The sequence below is a fragment of the Chrysochloris asiatica genome, unplaced genomic scaffold (assembly GCF_000296735.1).
Source record: "Chrysochloris asiatica unplaced genomic scaffold, ChrAsi1.0 scaffold00036, whole genome shotgun sequence".
NCBI classification, from domain to species: Eukaryota; Metazoa; Chordata; class Mammalia; order Afrosoricida; family Chrysochloridae; genus Chrysochloris; species Chrysochloris asiatica.
In genome coordinates this window covers 7,876,752-7,895,813 of record NW_006408554.1, presented here as the reverse complement: position 1 = coordinate 7,895,813, position 19,062 = coordinate 7,876,752, and the positions used below count along the sequence as shown (strand labels likewise).

Below are 19,062 nucleotides of genomic sequence, written 5' to 3'. Positions count from 1 at the left end.
TTTTGGTCTTTCTTTCCTGTTACTTAAATGACCTTTTGCTTTCTTCGTGTATAATGTTTTTGATATCATTCCACAACTCCTTTGTTCTTTCGTCACCCATGTTCAATACATCAAATCTGTTCTTGAGATAGTCTCTAAATTCAGGTGGGATATGTTTAAGGTTATATTTTGGCTCTCTTCAGCTTGTTTTAATCTTCTTCAGCTTCAATCTGAACTTGTATATGAGTAACTGATGATCTGTTTCACAGCCAGCCCCTGACCTTGTTTTGAATGATGATATGGAAGTTTACCATCATCTCTTCCCAGAGAAATTTAATTTGATTCTATCAGGTAAAGTCCAGGTATATAGCCACCATTTATGTTGTTGACGAAAGGTATTTGCAATGAATAAGTTGTTGGTATTGCAAAATCCTAGCATGTGATCTCAATGGCCATTTATATCACCAAGCCCATGTTTTCCAACTACAGATGTCTCTTGTTTGTTTTTAATTTTCACATTCCAATCACCATTAATTAACAATGCAGCTGTTTCCATTCCAATCACCATGAATTAACAATGTAGCTTGATTGCATGTTTAATTGCTCTCAAACTGATGAAACTGGTAGAATTCTTCAGTTTCTTAGTAATTGGCCTTAGGACTTGGTGCATAAATTTGAGAAATAGTTGTATTCACTGGTCTTCCTTGTAGGTGTATTGGTATTATCCTGTCATGGACAGCATTGTACTTTAAGATAGACCCTGAAATGTTATTTTTGATGCTAAATGCAACATCATTCTGTACAGCTACTGACCAAAAACTTGGTAGTTCAAACTCACCCAGAAGTATCTCAGAGAAAGGCTTACAAAAGGCAATATAGCCTTGAAAACCTTATGGAGCTTAATAGTCCTTCTCCGCAACACACAGAGCCCCCTTGAGTTGGAACCAACTCAATGGCAACTGGTCTTTATGCTTGTCCCATCTCAACGTGTAGAAATTTCATCCATCTTTCCTTTCCCGTACAATTTCAAATGTAATCTTTTCAAATGTTAACCTTCATTGAACTTCCTCACCCTGGACCTTGGATATCACCACCATTAAAAAACCCTCCTTCAAGTAAGAAAATACTAACATTGTAGCAAGTCAGGAGCAAACGAATGAGAATCACTGGCACATTCATAACCTTACCCCCCTTTCTCCATTGTTGATGGAGAAATGTTTCTTAACGTAACATTAGTTCATATATGTCTGGTTAACTCACGTTTCTTTGAGTGCGTTGTTGAGGATTTCGCCAGCACAGTACCTCTGGCCTTGGAGAAAGCCGACTGCTGTATGAAGTTAAGTAGTGAAGCAAGAGAATGAATTTCAAGTAACTTACTTTGCCAGTTGGCAGTAGGGAGTCCTGACCACTAGGGGGTGTTGTTAGCGAGGTTTTGCGGCAGAACAAACCAAATCACAAAACCTAACACCATCGAGGGGATTCCGACTCCTAGTGATCCCATACAGGACAAACTAAGATTGTTCGTTAGGTTTCCAAGACTAAATCTTTATGGGAGCAGACAATTGCTTAGCCCACTGTACCACCAGGGCTCCTACAGAGGAACATCCAACCAAACCCACTGCTCTCAAGTTGATTCCAACTCAGAACGACCCTGTATAGAGTTAGTTTCTGAGGCCGTAAATCTTCACAGGAGCAGAATGCTTCATCTTTCCCCCACGGAGTAGCTGGTAGGATAGCTAGTCCAGAGCATACCCTACCGCACCACCAGGTTTCCTGTAGAGGAACAAAGCTAAAATTTTGTGGTCTTTTGCCCTGGGCATCACCTTCGTTTCCTGCCGGTAAACGGAAGTGGTGAGCAAAGGCATTTCCTGTCTTTTGTGAATTTTCGGGAGCCTGTTGGCAATCTGAACCCCCCAGTTACTTTGAGGAAGAAAGATGAAGCCATTAGCGTCCATAAGTATCTACAGCCTTGGAAACTGTATGAAGCAGTTTTACCCTGTACTACAGAGCTGCTGCGAGTTAGAAACAACTCGAGGGCAGTGGGTTTGGGTTTGGTGTGAATTTTTCAGCCCCCATACCAGCGGACTTCCCAGGACTCTGGTGTCCGGAACCTGCATTTTCTTCCTCCAGCCTTGGACTCCCCCAAAATACTGAGCCTTCTAGCCACAAAAAGAAAGGCTACCCCAAGCTAGGGTGAAATCAGTCTAAACTTTAATAGGATTCCGCAGAAGGTGGAAGGTTATCAACCTTACCACATTAGAACACGTATCCAATCACTAAGCCTTAAACTCGGGAACTAAAAAGTCTGACAGATTAGCCCACCACCAACCTTGGCCACAGAGTAGTCCCCAAGTCATACATAACCAACCCATTGTGTCAAAGTAGAACTTTGTTCCATTGGAGTTTTAGTGGTTGCTTTTTCAGAATTGGATTGCCAGATCTTTCTTCCTAGACATCCCTGGGTGGACTTGAGCTTTCAACCTTTTGGCTAATGACCAAGTACAATAATAGTTTGCACTACCAAAGATATCAGATGGCTTAGTTGTTGCTAAGTTCTGTTGAATCAGTTGGAACTCATAGCGACCTATGCATAACAGAAGAAAGAAAACACTGTCCAGTCGTGCACCTTCCTCCGATTGTTGTTATGTTTCAGCGTATTGTTGCTGCCACTGTGTCAATCCATGTCTTGGAGGGTCTTCCTCGTTCTCACTGACCCTCTAATTTACTAAGCCATGTCCTTCTCCAGGGACAGGCCTTCATAACAATATGCCCAAAGTACTAGAGATTGAAGTTTCACCATCTTGGCTTCTAAGGAGCATTTTGGCTGTACTTCTTCCAACACAGATTTGTTTGTTTGTTGGAAGTCCATGGTGCTTTCAATAATCTTTGACAACACAAAAATTCACTTAGTAGAACACGCATTTTCTCTTATGAGCAGTAGGTGTCGCTGTAGTGCAACTAAAGAAATCTTCACCTGGCCCCTGGCAGAGCCACCACCTGGGTCATTTCTAAAGTAAGCTGTTCTCCTGGTGCTACAATTATGAGAACACATTTAGAACAAATGCATGGCAGGTTCTGTTTTCAGTGCTTAGGATTTGAGGCATTCTGGCAGGCCAAAGTACAGTTTTAGATTTCTACTGATTTACGTCGGTATTGTGACTTGGAAATGCATCAAAATTTGACATTTAAATGTAAAAGTGTGCATCGAATATTGATATAATTCCTAAAGACTTTGTGCAATGATTGGTTCCATTACATCAAAGCCAGATGCCCATCTGCCCATCTGCCCATCTGCCATTTTAGATTTCTACTGATTACGTCGGTATTGTGACTTAGAAATGCATTAAATTTGACATTTAAATGTAAAAGTGTGCATCGAATATTGATATAATTCCTAAACACTTTGTGCAATGATTGGTTCCATTACATCAAAGCCATCTCTGCCCATCTGACAATTTTGAAACAAAGAAAGAAAGTGGATGCCTTCTAACAGCTCTTGAACACTGAGGTTGTACCAAGTCTGGGGCTAAAACAAGGAAGGTTTAAGTGACCACATTCATTACTTTTCCACTAGCCATATTTCTTAAAGGGAAACTTTTTTTTTCTAATACGTTTATTTTGAAAAACATAATGCCTAAAATGGTTTGGTCTATAACCTGAAAGTTCAGGCAATTCAAATTCGGAAAAATACTTTTGCCTACATTTCTCATGTAATTGAGAAGGTGGTAGATTTGGGCAGGGGTTACCTTTTGCTTTTTGTAATGATGGCTCTCCTGGTGTGGTCCTGTAGGATAAAGTACTTGAACCATAACGTTGGTTTGAACTGCAAGGTCCACGGTTCAAACTTACCAGTCACTCCTCCGAAACCCTATACAGGGTCACTAGGAGTCAGTACCTATGGCACTTAACAACAGCAATGATGAATGGCCAAAGTCATGGTGGAGGAGGGCTTTTACCTAGCAGCAGTGCGCGCACACACACCCCCCACACCCCACCACCAAATACTTCATACAGCTCAATGTCCCTGATGCCCCTTGGGCCACTCTGACCGTTGGTTTAGGTGTGCAGTTAGGTGAGGGAGTGAGAAATGGAAATTGATTGCCAGGTTTTCACCTGTGGAGAGCTTGAGGCCTGGTTCTAAATATAAGCACTCTGCTTCAGAGCATGAGTCATGCTGTTACTTCCAGAACTCCTTCACTTCCTGCTTTGTCTCACTCCAAAGTCTGAGATCCCAGGAAGCATTTCTAGCAGGTCTAGTTTGTTGGGTGACGTTTAAACAGTTCATATACACCTTTTTTTTTTTTTTTTTTAAAGTAAATAGCATTTTTAAAAAAACGTGCAAATCGTTTTTAAAGGCAGCATTCTGAGTTAAACATAATTTTAGGGTAATTTGCATCTTGATACCTTCCCTCTAAAGAGAATGTTGATTTTATCCCCAGCAGTTCAGAGCCACCAGGAGAAAAATGAGACAGTTTGTGCCTGAAAAGGTTTACAGTCTCGGAAACTCTTATCTAGGGTTACTGAGCCAGAATCAACTCCATGACAGTTGTTTTGATTTGGGGAGAACATATTACTAAAGTAGTTGAATTCATTTCAATTCTTACATCAGGGAGACAGTGCGTTGCAAATACAATCAATATTTTGGCCCTGTGTTAAAATGAGAAGGTAGCTACTTTGATGAAATATTATTTAGAGGGAGAAAATGAGTTTCAGGGATGAGGTAAAAGGCCTAAAGTTTAAAATCATTATAAGCTCAAGTTGCAGTTTTCTGCAATTCCAACTCTTTAAGAGGTAAATTTCATGTTAAGATTTAGACAGTTTTGGGAGCCGAAATAACTGGAGCCTAGTGTGGCACTGTGGAGCTCTGGTAGCGTAGTGGTTATGAATCGGGCTGCGAACCTTAAGGTCAGCAGTCCTAAACTCCCAGCTGTTCCGCGGGAGAAAGATGAGGCATTCTGCTCCCGTAAAGATTTACAGCCTAGGAAACCCTGTACAGGGTCGCTATGAGTCATTTCTGACGTCACGGCACATAACCACCACCAGTGTGGCACTGTGGGATCAGCACTGGACTGCGAACCACAAGGTCCGCAGTTCAAACCCACCAAGTTGCTCCTTGGAAGCACTATATGGGGTGACTATGAGTCAGAACCGACCCTAGGGCACTTAACAACAAATAACAACAACACAGTACTACAAGCCATATTCAAGGCTCATAACTCTTTAAATGCTATTTTAAATTTAAATATGTAAATGATGAATTACTTCAAATTATTCTCTTTGGTGACTCAAAACACGTGCTTTTTTATGAGCTTATTTAAACCAGTTCTAGGGGAGATGCACAAGAACGCCCAAATTCACAGGTAGCACAGTGATTACGAGTCGGGCTGCCAACCGCAAGGTCAGCAGTTCGAAACTACCAGCGCTTCCATGGGAGAAAGATGAAGCGTTCTGCTCCTGTAAAGATTTACAGCCTCGGAAACCCTGTGCAGAGTCACTATGAGTCAGAACCGACTCCATGGTGCTTAACAACAACCACAACCCATTTGCCCTAGCTTTGATGGCTTGATGACCAGCGTTCCACTAGAGGAAGATAAAGAAATTTGATAAAGGAAGCAAGTGTAAATTGCTACAATTTGGTGAACTTGACCTATACTTAGGGATGTAGTAGCTCAAAATACCAACCAAGAAGGAAAGAGTCTTCACATCAACGATCAATGCTATCTCCTCTATACACAGGGTTGATAGGGACGGACATCTTAAACATTAGCTACCATAAAATAGGGGAACTATAAAGGCACGAAGTGACTAGCTTATAAGTTTTCAAAAGGGAGTTTAGTTTCAGAGTGTGTGTGGGAAGATAGAATCCCCACTGAATAGTTTTCATCTTGTCTAGATGGTTCTGGTGAAAGATAGGGATAGGATTCTTTTGATTCAATAGTGGGTAATTGCAATTGTGACTAATTGCAATTGTCACAACTGTAAAGGTAGAAGTTTTGTAATATAAAGGGGGGAGTAGTTAATCTTACAGTCCAGGAACAGAGGCCCCTAGGACCATTAAAGGAGAAGAGCATGAGTGGAATGTGGGATCCTAACCAGAGAAGCAGCCACACCAGAAATGGAGGCAGAGATGATGGCATACAAAGATAGCAGCTGAGGACTCTAAACTCATGGACAGTGAAAGGCTGTGTGCTGGTGGCCAGGAGGCAGGCTTGCAGAATGTGCCCTTGGGTTGTTTAAATGATTATATATTCCTGAGTATTTTTGTGTACATAAAAATAAAAAACAAAAACAACACAAACACAAGACCACAGAAGGAATAGAAGCAAAAGCTGTTAAATGATGATGCATGGAGGGGATTGCAATCATTGCACTGAAACAAAATTCGATAGGATGAGTGCAAAACTGATGTTCTCCCATATAAATAATTATCACTCAATTCACAATAAAACTTTTAAAAAAAAGCTAGTTCTAGTAGTTTGCACCTAGTTTTTCTTCAAGGGTTCAGTTGTTAGTGGCAACCATTTCTCTGATGAAGTACTGTGAGCCATTTTATCTTTGTGTCTTCATTGTGGTGAGTGGGAGTTTACATTGGCAGTGTTGCTTCATCATTCAAACAACTAAAATCAGACAAACTAATTTCAGTCCAACACACTTTATTTGCTTTTTTTTTTTTTTAACTTCTTTTTTTTTTCTTTTTCAATTTCAGTGATCAAGTATTCAAGATGTTGTAAACCAGGGTGTACCAATACATTGATAATAGATTTCAATCAACACATGAAAACTATACGTCTTTTAAATTACTCTAAGAGCTCTCCAAATAAATACATATTCATTTGAAAAATCACAAAATCAAACTCCTTTATGCAATAATTCAAAACAGTCTTCCATCACAAGCACACGTCTACACACAACCACACATACACACTGTACACACACACGCCACAAGGACCTTGATGCCAGTTTACATGACACAGTATTAAATCACCGTCAACTAAAGAGTTAGAGGCTGACCTGCCAATCTCATACTTCTAAGTTAATATTTGGGGGTTGGAGTAGAGGTATGTGTTTGAGGAAGTGGTTATGAGTCAGGCTGCTAACCTCAAGGTCGGCAGTTTGAAACTACCGATGGTCTGTGGGAGAAAGATGAGGTTTTCTGCTCCTGCGAAGAAGATGTACAGCCTCAGAAACCCTAATGCAGGGTCACTATGAGTCAGAACCGACTCCATGGCACACTACCACCACCATAAAATCTTACCAGTTACCTTTATTTTTCATCTCTGAATACAAACTTGAATTTCAACTGCTTTTGTTCACCTTTTTTTGGTTTAATATGTCCCCACAATTTCTTCAGCTTTCAAAAATATTTTCCCTTTCAGTTTTAACATATAACAGTAAAATACTGGAAAAAGGCAACACCTTCAAAACCCAATATTAAAAACACCTTACAAGGGTGTAAGCTTTTTGGAGAAGAAATAAGAAAAGATTAGCTGAGATATCTTGTGTACCTCTCTCTGAAGTTATTTTTAGCATCTGATTAGTCTTGCTAAAATAAATATCAAAAGCGCTGAGTTTTCCGTAGAAAAAGTATTCCCCTTGCACACTTCAGTTTTGCAGCTTAGTGTCCATGGATTAACAGTCGTAATGAGAATAATTAGTGCTTATTTTCTGGGAAAGTCTCCAGGTTTCCAAAAGCAAAGCACATGCAGTTCCTTATCAGTAAAATACTGTGGTTTCAATGGTGTTTTTTAGTGAAGAACATGCATTACCAAATACTTATAGCACCAAAGCATTTTTTCTGTTGTTGTTTAAATGTTGCAAAAGCAAACACAATTAGGCAGGGTTTTCCTCAGCTCTGACCCATCCTAGGGCTGAGACAAAAAATGAAGCGCTTCAAACACCTTCAAACATACACAGCTGTGATTCCAGTGTAGCAAGAAGTCTTTGACAGAGCCTGCAGCATCCTGAAAGGTGGTGAAAAGAGAGAAGGTAGACATATAAAGGACAGAAGGCTGCCAATTTTGCCTGCCTGCCAGCACCCTTTCAGCAGTAGGATGAAACAAGGAATGCACTTACACATAAAGGCTCCCTTCCAGTCTCTGTAACCGAATTAGCTCATCTGCAGTCTAGGCCATCCTGGGACCACACGTACTTTGATATCTCTCTACTACTACTACTACCTAAGGTTTTCTGGTAGCATAGTGCCTATGAGTCGGGCTGCTAACCTCAAGGTTAACAGTTCAAAAATACTAGTTGTTTCATGGGAGAAAGATGAGGCTTTCAGCTCCGGTAAAGGTTTACAGCCTCGGAAAGCCTACACAGGGTCTCTATGAGTCAGAACCGACTTGACAGCACTTAGTAACAACAACAACTACTACTTAGTATACTCAGTATGTACCTATATATCAATGGTTATACTCTTGTTTCTGTACCATCTATGATGCTTTCACGACACACAAAATCCCAAAATATAGCTGGCCACCACCCCACATATGGGCTCACCAGTGTCAAAATATGCATATTCAGGTCCACCCAAACTAGGAAGCTTCAATTTGGCACATGTATAGTTTCTACCAAAAGGACATTTTCTGATCCTAATCCACCCGAAGAATGCAAGCTAGAATTGTGGACCCAAGAAGCATTATCTTGGTGGTTGGTAAAAATAGAGTACCTCCATGTAGTACTCTGGGTTCGAGTCTAGATAAGCCCATCTCTGATGGCTGACATACTCAAATGCACACTGCCACTTGTTACTATGACTACTGAGGGTAAACAGTCAGAATCAGTGGTTTGCTTTATACTTTGACTTCTGGTGTAGCACTGTAGGATAAGCACTGGATCACAAACCACAAGGTTGGCAGTTCAAACCCACCAGCTGTTCCTTGGGAACCCTATACAGGGTTGCTGTGAGTCAGAACTGACTCAATGGTACTTAACAACAACATATGTTCATATAAAACCTTTATTAAGAAAATTAAAACTGATAGTCACCAGACGACTAGTGGAAATGTTAACATTCTGAAGGAACAGAGAAATCCAAATACCTGAAAGCTCACAGTCAATAAATCGGATCTATTTTACCTCATATGAGTCTCGATGTAAACACCTAATTTGGATTGGTTCCATATTAAATATGAGCTATGAATAAATATTTGAGGTAGGTCATGACAAACACTTAGCTAAATAAATGTACATTTATTTTTTTGCCTTCAAAATCTAGTTCAACATTAAATGTTGACATTTCCTACCATTTTTTTTGTTTCACAAAGAAATAATGATTTCTCTACTCTCCAGAAACAATAATACATCAAAAAATAAAATGTTTTAAACTTACTGTTTTATAGGTACATCTTACCTTTGTGAACAACAACAAAAGATTATATGCATCACAGTGTAAGATGTAAACAACAGGGTCAGAGAAACCTGTAACTGAACCCTAATTTTACCATATTATACAGTCCTGGTGTGGTGCTGTGGGTTAAAGCTGGACCACAAGGTCAGTTTGAATCACAAGGTCAGTGGTTCAAACTCACTAGCCACTCCTTGGAAACCCTATATAGTGTCTCTATGAGTCAGAACCAACTTGGCACTTAATAACAACAACAACAAACAAGTTACTTAACCTCTCTGAGCCTGTTTCAAACCTGGTTGATTGTGTTTTTTTTTAAAATGGAATAAAAAGTTTTCTTGCAAAATTGTTGTTGCTGTGTGCTGTTAAGTTGATTCTGACTAATAACAATCCTGTCAAAGGTTTCCAAGGCTGTAAATCTCTATGGGAGCAGAAAGCTGCACCTTTCTCTTAAAGAGCAGGTGGTAGATTCAAACCCCTGAGCCTGTGGTTAACAGCCCAGCATGTAACCACTATGCCACCAGAGCATACATTATTAAGAGAATTCAAATACATGAATGAAGTGCTTGACAAAATGCTCTGCAAACAGTCTACATTCAACAGATGCTAATGTGTTTCCTCTCTGCTGCTCTTACTTTCTTCTCTCCACTTCCTAGCCTCTCTGGTTCTGAATGACTTTGGACCCACCGAAGGAGCCCTGGTACTGCTGTGGGTTAGGTGTTGGGCTGCTAATGGCCAGGTCAGCAGTTCAAGCCCACCAGCCACTCCTAGGGAGAAAGATGAGGTTGTCTGTTCCTGTAAAGAAGCCCTAGAGAACAGCCAGAATTGACTCGATGGCAGTAGGTTTGAATAAGGATAGCAAAAAGAATGTACTTCTAGTCCCTGGCCATCTCTAAATTAATAGGCTCAAGCCAAGGCTATTATATTTGCATATTAAAGTCAAATAGTACATTAATTTACAGAGTTTAGATGACCTTTTCCAAAACCAAATAATGAAAAGCCTAAATCATGAAGAATGGAAATTAAAACTCATAATAGGAGCTCTGACTGTAAAGAAATATGACTAATTTACTAACACAGAGAGAGAGAGAGAGAGAGAGCAAGCGAGAGAGAGAATGTGTTCTGTTGTGTCACCGTAGGATAAGCACTTGACCTCAAGGTCAGTATGAACCGTAACGTTGGCAGTTCAAACTCACCAACGGCTCCTCAGAAACCCTGTACAGGGTTGTTATGAATTGGTACTGACTGGACAGCACTTAACAACAACAAAAACATATACAATTAATGGATCCGTAAGGTTGGCTTAAACCACAAGCTCAGCTGTTCAAACTCACCAGCCACTCCTTAAAAACCCTATACTGGGTTATTATGGGTTGGAACCAATTCAATGGCACTTAACAACAACAACAATTAAGTGGAATTACCTAAAAAAATATCACTTCCATTGGCTATATAGTATCCAAGTGATACTACTGGAACACAAAGCATTTTTGCAACTACTCTTAATTGATACATAGTCCAATACTTCACTTCCCCTTGGTTTCTACTACTTATTCTGCACTCACCAATTGTATGTACAAACACATTAATGACACACCTGCTATTTATAAATATCAGATACTCGAGGATGCATTAATATTAACATTGTAGGGTACATTTCAGGCCAACTTATTTTAGTTCTGGCCTAATCAGCCCTCAGAGATTCATATAGTGCTGTATGGTAACTGGTTGGGTACCTGAGAGTTAATAGGCACCTGGCCAACGTCAATGATTGTTGAACTGTGTGACTGTCCAAGTTAGAGAAAGGGGGCCTATGCAATTAGACCTGGTGAGTCCATCATTTTCCTACCTGGGCGTTCTGAAAGAGTCTCCTTTTCAAAATGCACTTTCAAAGAGAGAGAAATTCTAAACATGTTGGAACACACAATCTAAGCCATTAAAAAAGAGGAAGAAAGAAAAAAGTGCCATTCCCATAAAATTTTTCTAAGTGAAATTTCATTATGACCAGAGCAAAATGAACCCCAACCCTCCTCAGCATACACATCTCTAGCACTACCCTTGAAAGAAACTGCTTTTGAAGGGCCAATACATCTCTCAAGAGTAAAGGGGAACCCTGAGGCCCCAGAGTGGACCCTTAGTTAAATCACCTCCAGGATACAGCACATTGACCAGAGTTTGACAGCATAGAGCTGCACTCCACAAGGTTTTCAGTGACTGATTTTTCAGAAGTCAATCACCAGGTCTTTCTTCCAAGGCACCTCTGGATGGGCTTGAACCTCCAACCTTTTGGTTAGCAATTGAGCATGTTAACAGTTGCACCATCCCATCTGTTGGTGCTGGTGGTCGTGTGCTGTTGACATGGTTCTGACTCATAGTGATCCTCTATAGGGTTTCTGAGGTTGTAAATCTTTACAGGAGCAGAAAGCCTCATCTTTCTCCCGCGGCCCATCCCATCTAGGGAAGAATATATAATAACCAATGAGACTATTTCCAAATTCTTTCTCTTTGCCCTCAAGTTGGCTGTAGCTCATGATGATTCCCTATACAATATAACAAAACGTCACCTGGTCTCACACCATCTTCATTGTCTTTTCCCCAGTTTATTACTGTTGCCAAGTGCCGTCAAGTCGGTTCTGAACCGACTTAGAGGGTTTCTGAGGAGTGTCTGTTGAGCTTGAACTGCTGACATCGTGGTTCAAACGACTTCGCAGTCCAGCGTATAGCACTACACCAGGACTCCCTCCTTCCCTAAACATGGGTTCCTTGGCAAAACGAGTTCACGATTATATTGCAGTCCCCACACCCTCAATCTGAGTTGTCATCATTGTTTTTCTTAGCAGCCAGATCTCATGAATTAACATGATAGCAATCCACCGTGGTGCCCGGAAATGTCTGTTTTTCCATTATATGAACATAGAAACCACATGTGAGTGGTGTCTAAGTTATAGTAAAGAGCTGCAAGGCACTGAAACACAAAATAGACAATGAACCCAAAGTCTATTTAGGAACCGAAAAACCCTCTCTTCAAGCTGATTCAGGAATGTTGCAGCTGAAATGAATCAAAAGGAGGAATAAAGTGGCCATACTGTTGATAAGTTAGGATTCAGTTTGATAAACTGGTTCATTTAAAATAATTTTTAATCATTACTTGGGATCATATTCTAGTTTCAGCTCACAGCTCTCATTCGTACTGAATTTCAAGTGATTTTCATATCCCAGCTAAAATTTTCCTGATTTAATTTCCCCATTGCAATGGCAAGCACAGCAATTTTCTATACAGAAAAACAAACCCAAACAGATTTGGCATTGCTTCCAAGTCTATAAAATGATCACGTGGGGCTCAACTTTACTTTTTCCAACTATTTTTGAGTGTCAGCATTGCCATTCTTAACTGCACTTCATAAGGAGTGGTGCTGTAGGATAAGCGCTGGACTGTAAGTCCACTTTGAACTGCAAAGTCAGTGTTCAGACCCACCAGCTGCTCCTCAGAAACCCTAGACTGGGTCACTCTGAGTCAGAACTGATTTGACAGCAATGAACAGTAATAAAAGTAAAAGGAATGAGAAAGCCATCAGTTTCTTTCCATATCATTCATCTTAAATTACAGTTTCTAGCCCTATCACTCAGCATACTAGATGGAAAGCCCCGTAGGAAAGAACACTGGAGCTGACTTCAAGCCATTAGATTTTATGATTCAGTAGCCTCTTTGACTACTTTAGGATGGGCATTCAGACTCAAAACATGTGTCTTACAAAATGAAGTCATTGTTCCTTTTATCAAGCTATGAGTATGTTTCCTTGGAAGCATGTAAAATAGTCTACCTGATTTATAACTCTGCTATGGCTTAAAATGCTGTTAACAGTACTTTAGGAAAAGTTTAGCTTCCTTGTTTTTTAAAAACAAAAACAAAAAACTTGCTACCTTTAGTCTCTGAAAGCAAAAGGAACACACTGCACTTACGTTTGTCCAATCAGATTGCATAGTTGAGGCAAATTCATTTGTGCTTTGTAGCAGAACTCAGTAGGTGTCCATCTCTAAAAACTTTAACTGATAAAAGCTAAGTTCCTGTCAAGCTCACCTGTGCTTGAAGTGTATGCTAATTATAGGCATTGCCTTTACCCTTCTCAGGATTTTATTAACCATGGATCTCAGCTTTACACCACCTTGGAGCATGAGCAGTAAATTAACTATCCAAAATGTAACAAATCTATCAAAACTGCTCCTTCTGGGAAAGAAGGGGATTGGGGAAAGAAAGGCTCCCAGTCTTGTTGAGGTATCCAGCCCTCAATCTGGCTGTTTAGACTAAGTTTTGTTGGTGTGAGGGTTGTGTCTTTAGAGGTTATAAAAGAAAAGAAAGAAGGCACGGGTGTTTCTTAAGTCACCGTATCAATTCAACCAACAAAATTAGAGCCTTCCATTTCTGTGTTTCAGGAGAGAGGCTAAGTGGCTGCAGGGTTTTCTTCCCGCCCCCGGTCAGTGGAGGAACTTATTGCTTCGGGGAAGGGCCCAGCATAGGTCTGTGCTGTGGAATGGATCCCTTTCTGCAGACCAGGCTCTTCGTGTAATTCTCCTTGGATGCTGAAAGCAGGACAAGACCTGGTCCGGGCAGAGCTGGCGGCCTGTCTGGTGCAGCCCACTCGCTCACTCACGGTGCTCAGAGGGAATTCTCGTCGCCTCTGCCTCTGCGTTTCTTCCTCCTTGTATTTAATGGAGTACCAGGCCAGAAAAATAAAAATAAATCCAACAAACTTGAGTCCAGCCGCCAAGCCAAAATAGACGAAACGAAATGATGTCACATTGTATTCCCAACAGGAGCCCTGCACACCGCATTCCTGTTGCCAGAGCATGCAGGTGGTGTCGATGACTGCGCCAAAGTAAATCGGAGTAGGAATGTATGCTAGAGTTTGGGAGAAAGAGAAAAGTATGAATACTTAGCACATCTATATATAGAGAAAACGGATCTGGACATTATCAAGTACTTGTTTGCCCGAAACTCAAGTCAAATTCATTGCTGTCAAGTTGATTCTGTTGTCGCAGAGTAGAACTGCTCCATTGGGTTGTCTTTAGTTGTAATCTTTGCAGAAGCAAGTTGCTTGGTCTTTCTTCTGTGATGACATTGGGTGGGTCAGAACCATGAACCTTTAGGCCAATTGTTGTTGTAACTGTTAAGTGCCGTCAAGTCAGTTCTGACCAATAGCAACCCTGTATAGGGTTTCTGAGGAGCACCTGGGAAGCTTGAACCATGTGCTGGATGGCAAGGTTGATACCTTGTGGTTCAAACCAACTTTGGAGTCCAGCGCATTAACCCACAGCGCCACACCAGGAGTCCTCTCCCTGGTGGTGGTGGTTGTGGCTATGTGCTGTTGAGTCGGTTCCGACTCATAGTGACCCTGCCATAGGGTTTCCAAAGTTGTAAATCTTTACGGGAGCACAAAGCCTCAGCTTTCTCTAATTTATGCCACCCAGGGGCCTTAAAATTAGGTAGAGGGAGTTGTCGCCTCATGTTACTTGATTTTCCTTTTTACATGTGAGGGGCTTCAAAAAGTTTGTGTAAAAGTTCCATTATATTATAATTCCATTTTTCCACAAACTTTTCTAAAAACTCCCCTCATACATGGTCACATCTTAATTAATATTTTGTTATGAAAGTTTTCACTACATTGTAAATAATTAAAATCCTCTAGTTTACACCTCCTAAAAAGAAGGTTTTATTGACTTTTCTTTTAGGATCATAAAAATGTCTATTGCTAAAAATGCAAACTGTGCAAATGTCAAAGTGTGCTTTTGTAGTTAAACGCTAACGACGTTCCACTAAGACCTTTTATTACCTACCAAAATTCAATACACTTAGTTCTTGGGGGGTCCTTGTCAAGTCCATGGATGTAGGAAGATTCTAAGGAAAGTATTGTCCTCGATAAGTTAGCTACCACAGCACTTGGGACATGGAAATAATTATGGTATAAAATGCATCCTTAAAGTTTATGAGTCCTCATGTGGTGCTGTGGGATAATGCACTGGACTGCAAGGTCATTTTAAACTGCAAGGTCAGTGGCTCAAACTCACCAACAGCTTCTTGGAAACTCTATACAGCGTCACTATGACTCGATGGCATTTAACAACAAAGTTTATGAAGCACAGGGAATGTTTTATCCTTTGGGCTATGAAACATAAGTCTTCACTTCCATAAGAAAGAATGGCTACTTACTAGACTTTCTATATTGCTTGCTACTCCCTTTGCCCCATTACCAACTTGTCCTTACAAATACCTGCTGTTGTTGTTATTGCTAGCCTCTGTGGAATCAGTGCCAACTCATGCTGACCCTTTGCACAATGGAATGAGCTACTGCCTGGGCCTGCGCTGTTCCCAGGGCCAGCAGTCATGGACAGGACCATTGTGATCCATGGGGTTTTCACTGTCTTTCTAGTCTGTCTTAGTCTGGACACTCTGCTGAAATCTACTCAGCATCATAGGAACACACAAGCTTCCACTCACAGATGGGTGGTAGGTATGCAGGAGGGACATTGGCTAGCACACAAACCCGGGTCTCCTGTATGAAAGGAGAATTCTACCACTGAAGCACCATTGTCTCTGCAAATGTCTATCCCCCATCCCACCCCCCCTTTCAATTTCTGCAGCAGCAATGGGCTCAAGAACAACTTTGTGAGGATTGCGTAGAACCCGGAAGTGTTTTGTTCTGTTGTGCATAGAGCCCCTATGAGTCAGAACTGATTCTATAACACCTAAAAACAGTAACAACAATTTGAATCAACATATCAAGACACTTCTGGATCCTCAATAAGAATGTATTGAAGAAAGTGATGCGGATGGGGTAGCGGGGTAGAACAAGAGAAAAGAAGAAAGGAAGAGACAGAGGAAAAGAGGGCAAGAGAGAGGAAAGGAAAGGGTTGAAGAAATAAGTGAAAGGAGAGGAAGGAGGAAAGAATAAAAGACAGAAGGGAGGGAAGACTGAGGACATGTGGGCTAATAGCTGAGGAGGCTGTTAATGCTCCCTTTTTAAGTAAGTTGTATTTATTTATAACCAGGTCTAGTCACTACAATTCAATGATTAAGGTACTTAAAATTCTGCTTTTTCTTTGCTGTTTGGGAAATGGAAATTAGCTTGTTGGACTAACTGTATTTTTTTTTTTTTTTTTTACAATCAATAGAAGTTAAGGTAAGGTTGAATTAAGTAATAAATGCCTACAGTGATCTCCCTCAGCGTCTTCCTGATGCTGCAGTGGACATCTGCTAAGTTGCCTTCCCAAACTCCAAGTTCATTTCAAATATCCTACTCCACAACCTCACAGACAGGCACAGCAATAAGAAGGATCTGGATTTTTCATTATTTTACTGCACCTTTGGTAAACACATTTCCTTCTATGAAAATGACACTTCTCAGTTTTCAGAGAGAAGTTCAAGATCAGACATCTAAACTATATGAACATATGTCAGGAGTTCCTTTAATAGCATGCCTGTTAAAAATATTACTACAAAAGGTTTATCTGCACCGCCCCCCCCACCCAAAGCCACCTATTAAGTGGAGCTAAAAGCTGTTCCCAGAAAGGCCTCATTCTCAAGCTGAGCCATTAACCGCAACAAATGACAAACTGAGACTCCCAAAGTGGGTTAATGAGTCAAAGGGTCAGGGAGTACCATTTCAAAATATTTCACCCTTCAGAGCTGAAATAATTTTGTGAATTTCAATCCCCAAAAGTTTTTGGGTTGTTTTGATTTTTCCCCCCGTGGGCACTAATACTGATTACTGGGGGGAAACCTGATGACGAGGAAGTCAATTTGAAATTGGTCTACGGATGGGACTACTTCATACTTCACATGTTTATAGATTGTGTGTGTGAAAATCAAAATGGCATTCTTAGAGCACAAATGAATTCTGTGGTTCACCACAACAAGTGCAAAAAGCCTTGTAGGGTTGTTTTTGTTGTGAGCTGACTTCAAGTTGGTTCTGAGTCATATCGACCCCATATATGTTTTCTGAGGCAGAAATCCATATAGGGTTTCATGGGGGCAGAAAGCCTTATCTTTCTCCAGCAGAGCAGCTGGCGGCTCAGATCACAGACCTTCTGATATAGAGCTTACGGTATGGAGCCACTGCACTCCTCCTGGTAGGGTCGTCCCTTATAGTCATTTGAGGTTCTTCCTTTAAAAATATTTTTCTTCTCTCTTTTCCTCAGAAAATGAATACATAGGCATGCTGTTTAACCAGTCTAGTAAACAAAGGCATATTTGCCTAAGTTATGGCAGGTATGGTCTATGGCCTGCCAGGGAGCCACTTGAAGAGGGCATCACTGAGCAATATCTCTTAATCACAGCTGTTTCCATCACCAACTGTGCGAGATCATTTAGCAAGTTAAGACCCGTTTCATATTTGAGGGCCTCTGTGGCAAGGTCAACAGTTCAAAACTACCAGCCGCTCCATGGGAGAAAGATGAGGCTTTCTACTCCCGTAATGATTTACAGAGATGCTATGGGTTGGAAACCCTGTACAGGGTCACTATGGGTCGGAACCGACTTGCCGGCACTTAACAACAACAACATGGCATCCTGAGGTGGTGCTGTAGGACAAGGAATACACTGCTAATTGCATGATCCGTGGTTCAAACCCTCCAGCCACTCCTTGAAAACTCTATACAGGTTCACTCTGAGCCAGACCAGAATTTGTCTGTCAGTTTGTTGTACCCTGGTGGCTCATGTGTTACTGTGAGTCTGGAAGCTATGCCACAGGTATTTTAATATCAGCAGGGTCATCCATGGTGGACAGCTTTCAGCTGAGCTTCCAGACAAAGGCAGACTAGGAAGAAGCAGAGAGAGTCTACTTCAGAATATTTAGTCACTGAAAACCTTATGAATAGCAGTGGAACACTGTCTGCACCAGAATATTAAATATTGACACACGATGAAGAGCACCATAATATTGTCAGATATAGTGGGGGAAAATGAGCTCCTCAGGTCAGAAGGCACTGAAAATGTGACTGGGGAAGAGCTGCCTCCTCAAAGTAGAGATGACCATGATGACATGAATGGAATAAAGCCCTTGGGACCTTCATTTGCTGGTGGGGCACAATGCAAAATGAAGAGAAACAGCCATTAATAATCAGAACATGGAATGTACGGGGTATGAATCTAGGAAAATTGGAAATTGTCAAAAATGAAATGGAATACAAAAACATTGATATCCAAGGCGTTAGTGAGCTGAAATGGACTGGTATTAGCCATATTGAATTTGACAATCACATAGTTTACTATGCCGGGAATGACAAATTGAAGAGGAATGGTGTCTCATTAAACATCAAAAAGAACATATCAAGGTATGTCTTGAAGTACAACACTAACTGTGTTAGGATAATATCCATACGCCTACAAGGAAGAACAGTTAATACCACTATTATTCAAATTTATGCATCACCCACTAAAAACCATTGATGATGAAATTGAAGAATTCTACCAACTTCTTCAGTCTGAAATTGATCAAACATGCAATCAGAATGTATTGATAACTACTGGCGATTGGAATGCAACAATTGGAAACACCGAGTAAGGATCAGTAGTTGGAAAATACAGCTTTTGTGATAGAAACGATGCTGGAGACAGCTTGATAGAATTTTGCAACACTTTTGATATAATTTTGTCAGTAAGAAGACAAGAAAGAAGGAAAAGACCAAAATGGATGTCAGAAGAGACTCTGAAACTTGCTCTCCAGTGTAGAGATGCTAAAGCA

At 40.8% G+C, this 19,062-nt stretch overlaps 1 protein-coding gene across 1 annotated transcript in view; it reads right to left on the bottom strand.

The window, feature by feature from the left end:
* Window positions 1-13,764: 13,764 nt before the first annotated feature.
* Window positions 13,765-19,062, bottom strand: part of SLCO5A1 (solute carrier organic anion transporter family, member 5A1) — a 215,815-nt gene continuing 210,517 nt past the window's right edge. The window contains exon 9 of the mRNA XM_006860073.1: window positions 13,765-14,222. Coding sequence (XP_006860135.1) covers window positions 13,765-14,222 — 458 coding nt within the window. The remainder of the gene's footprint in view (window positions 14,223-19,062) is intronic.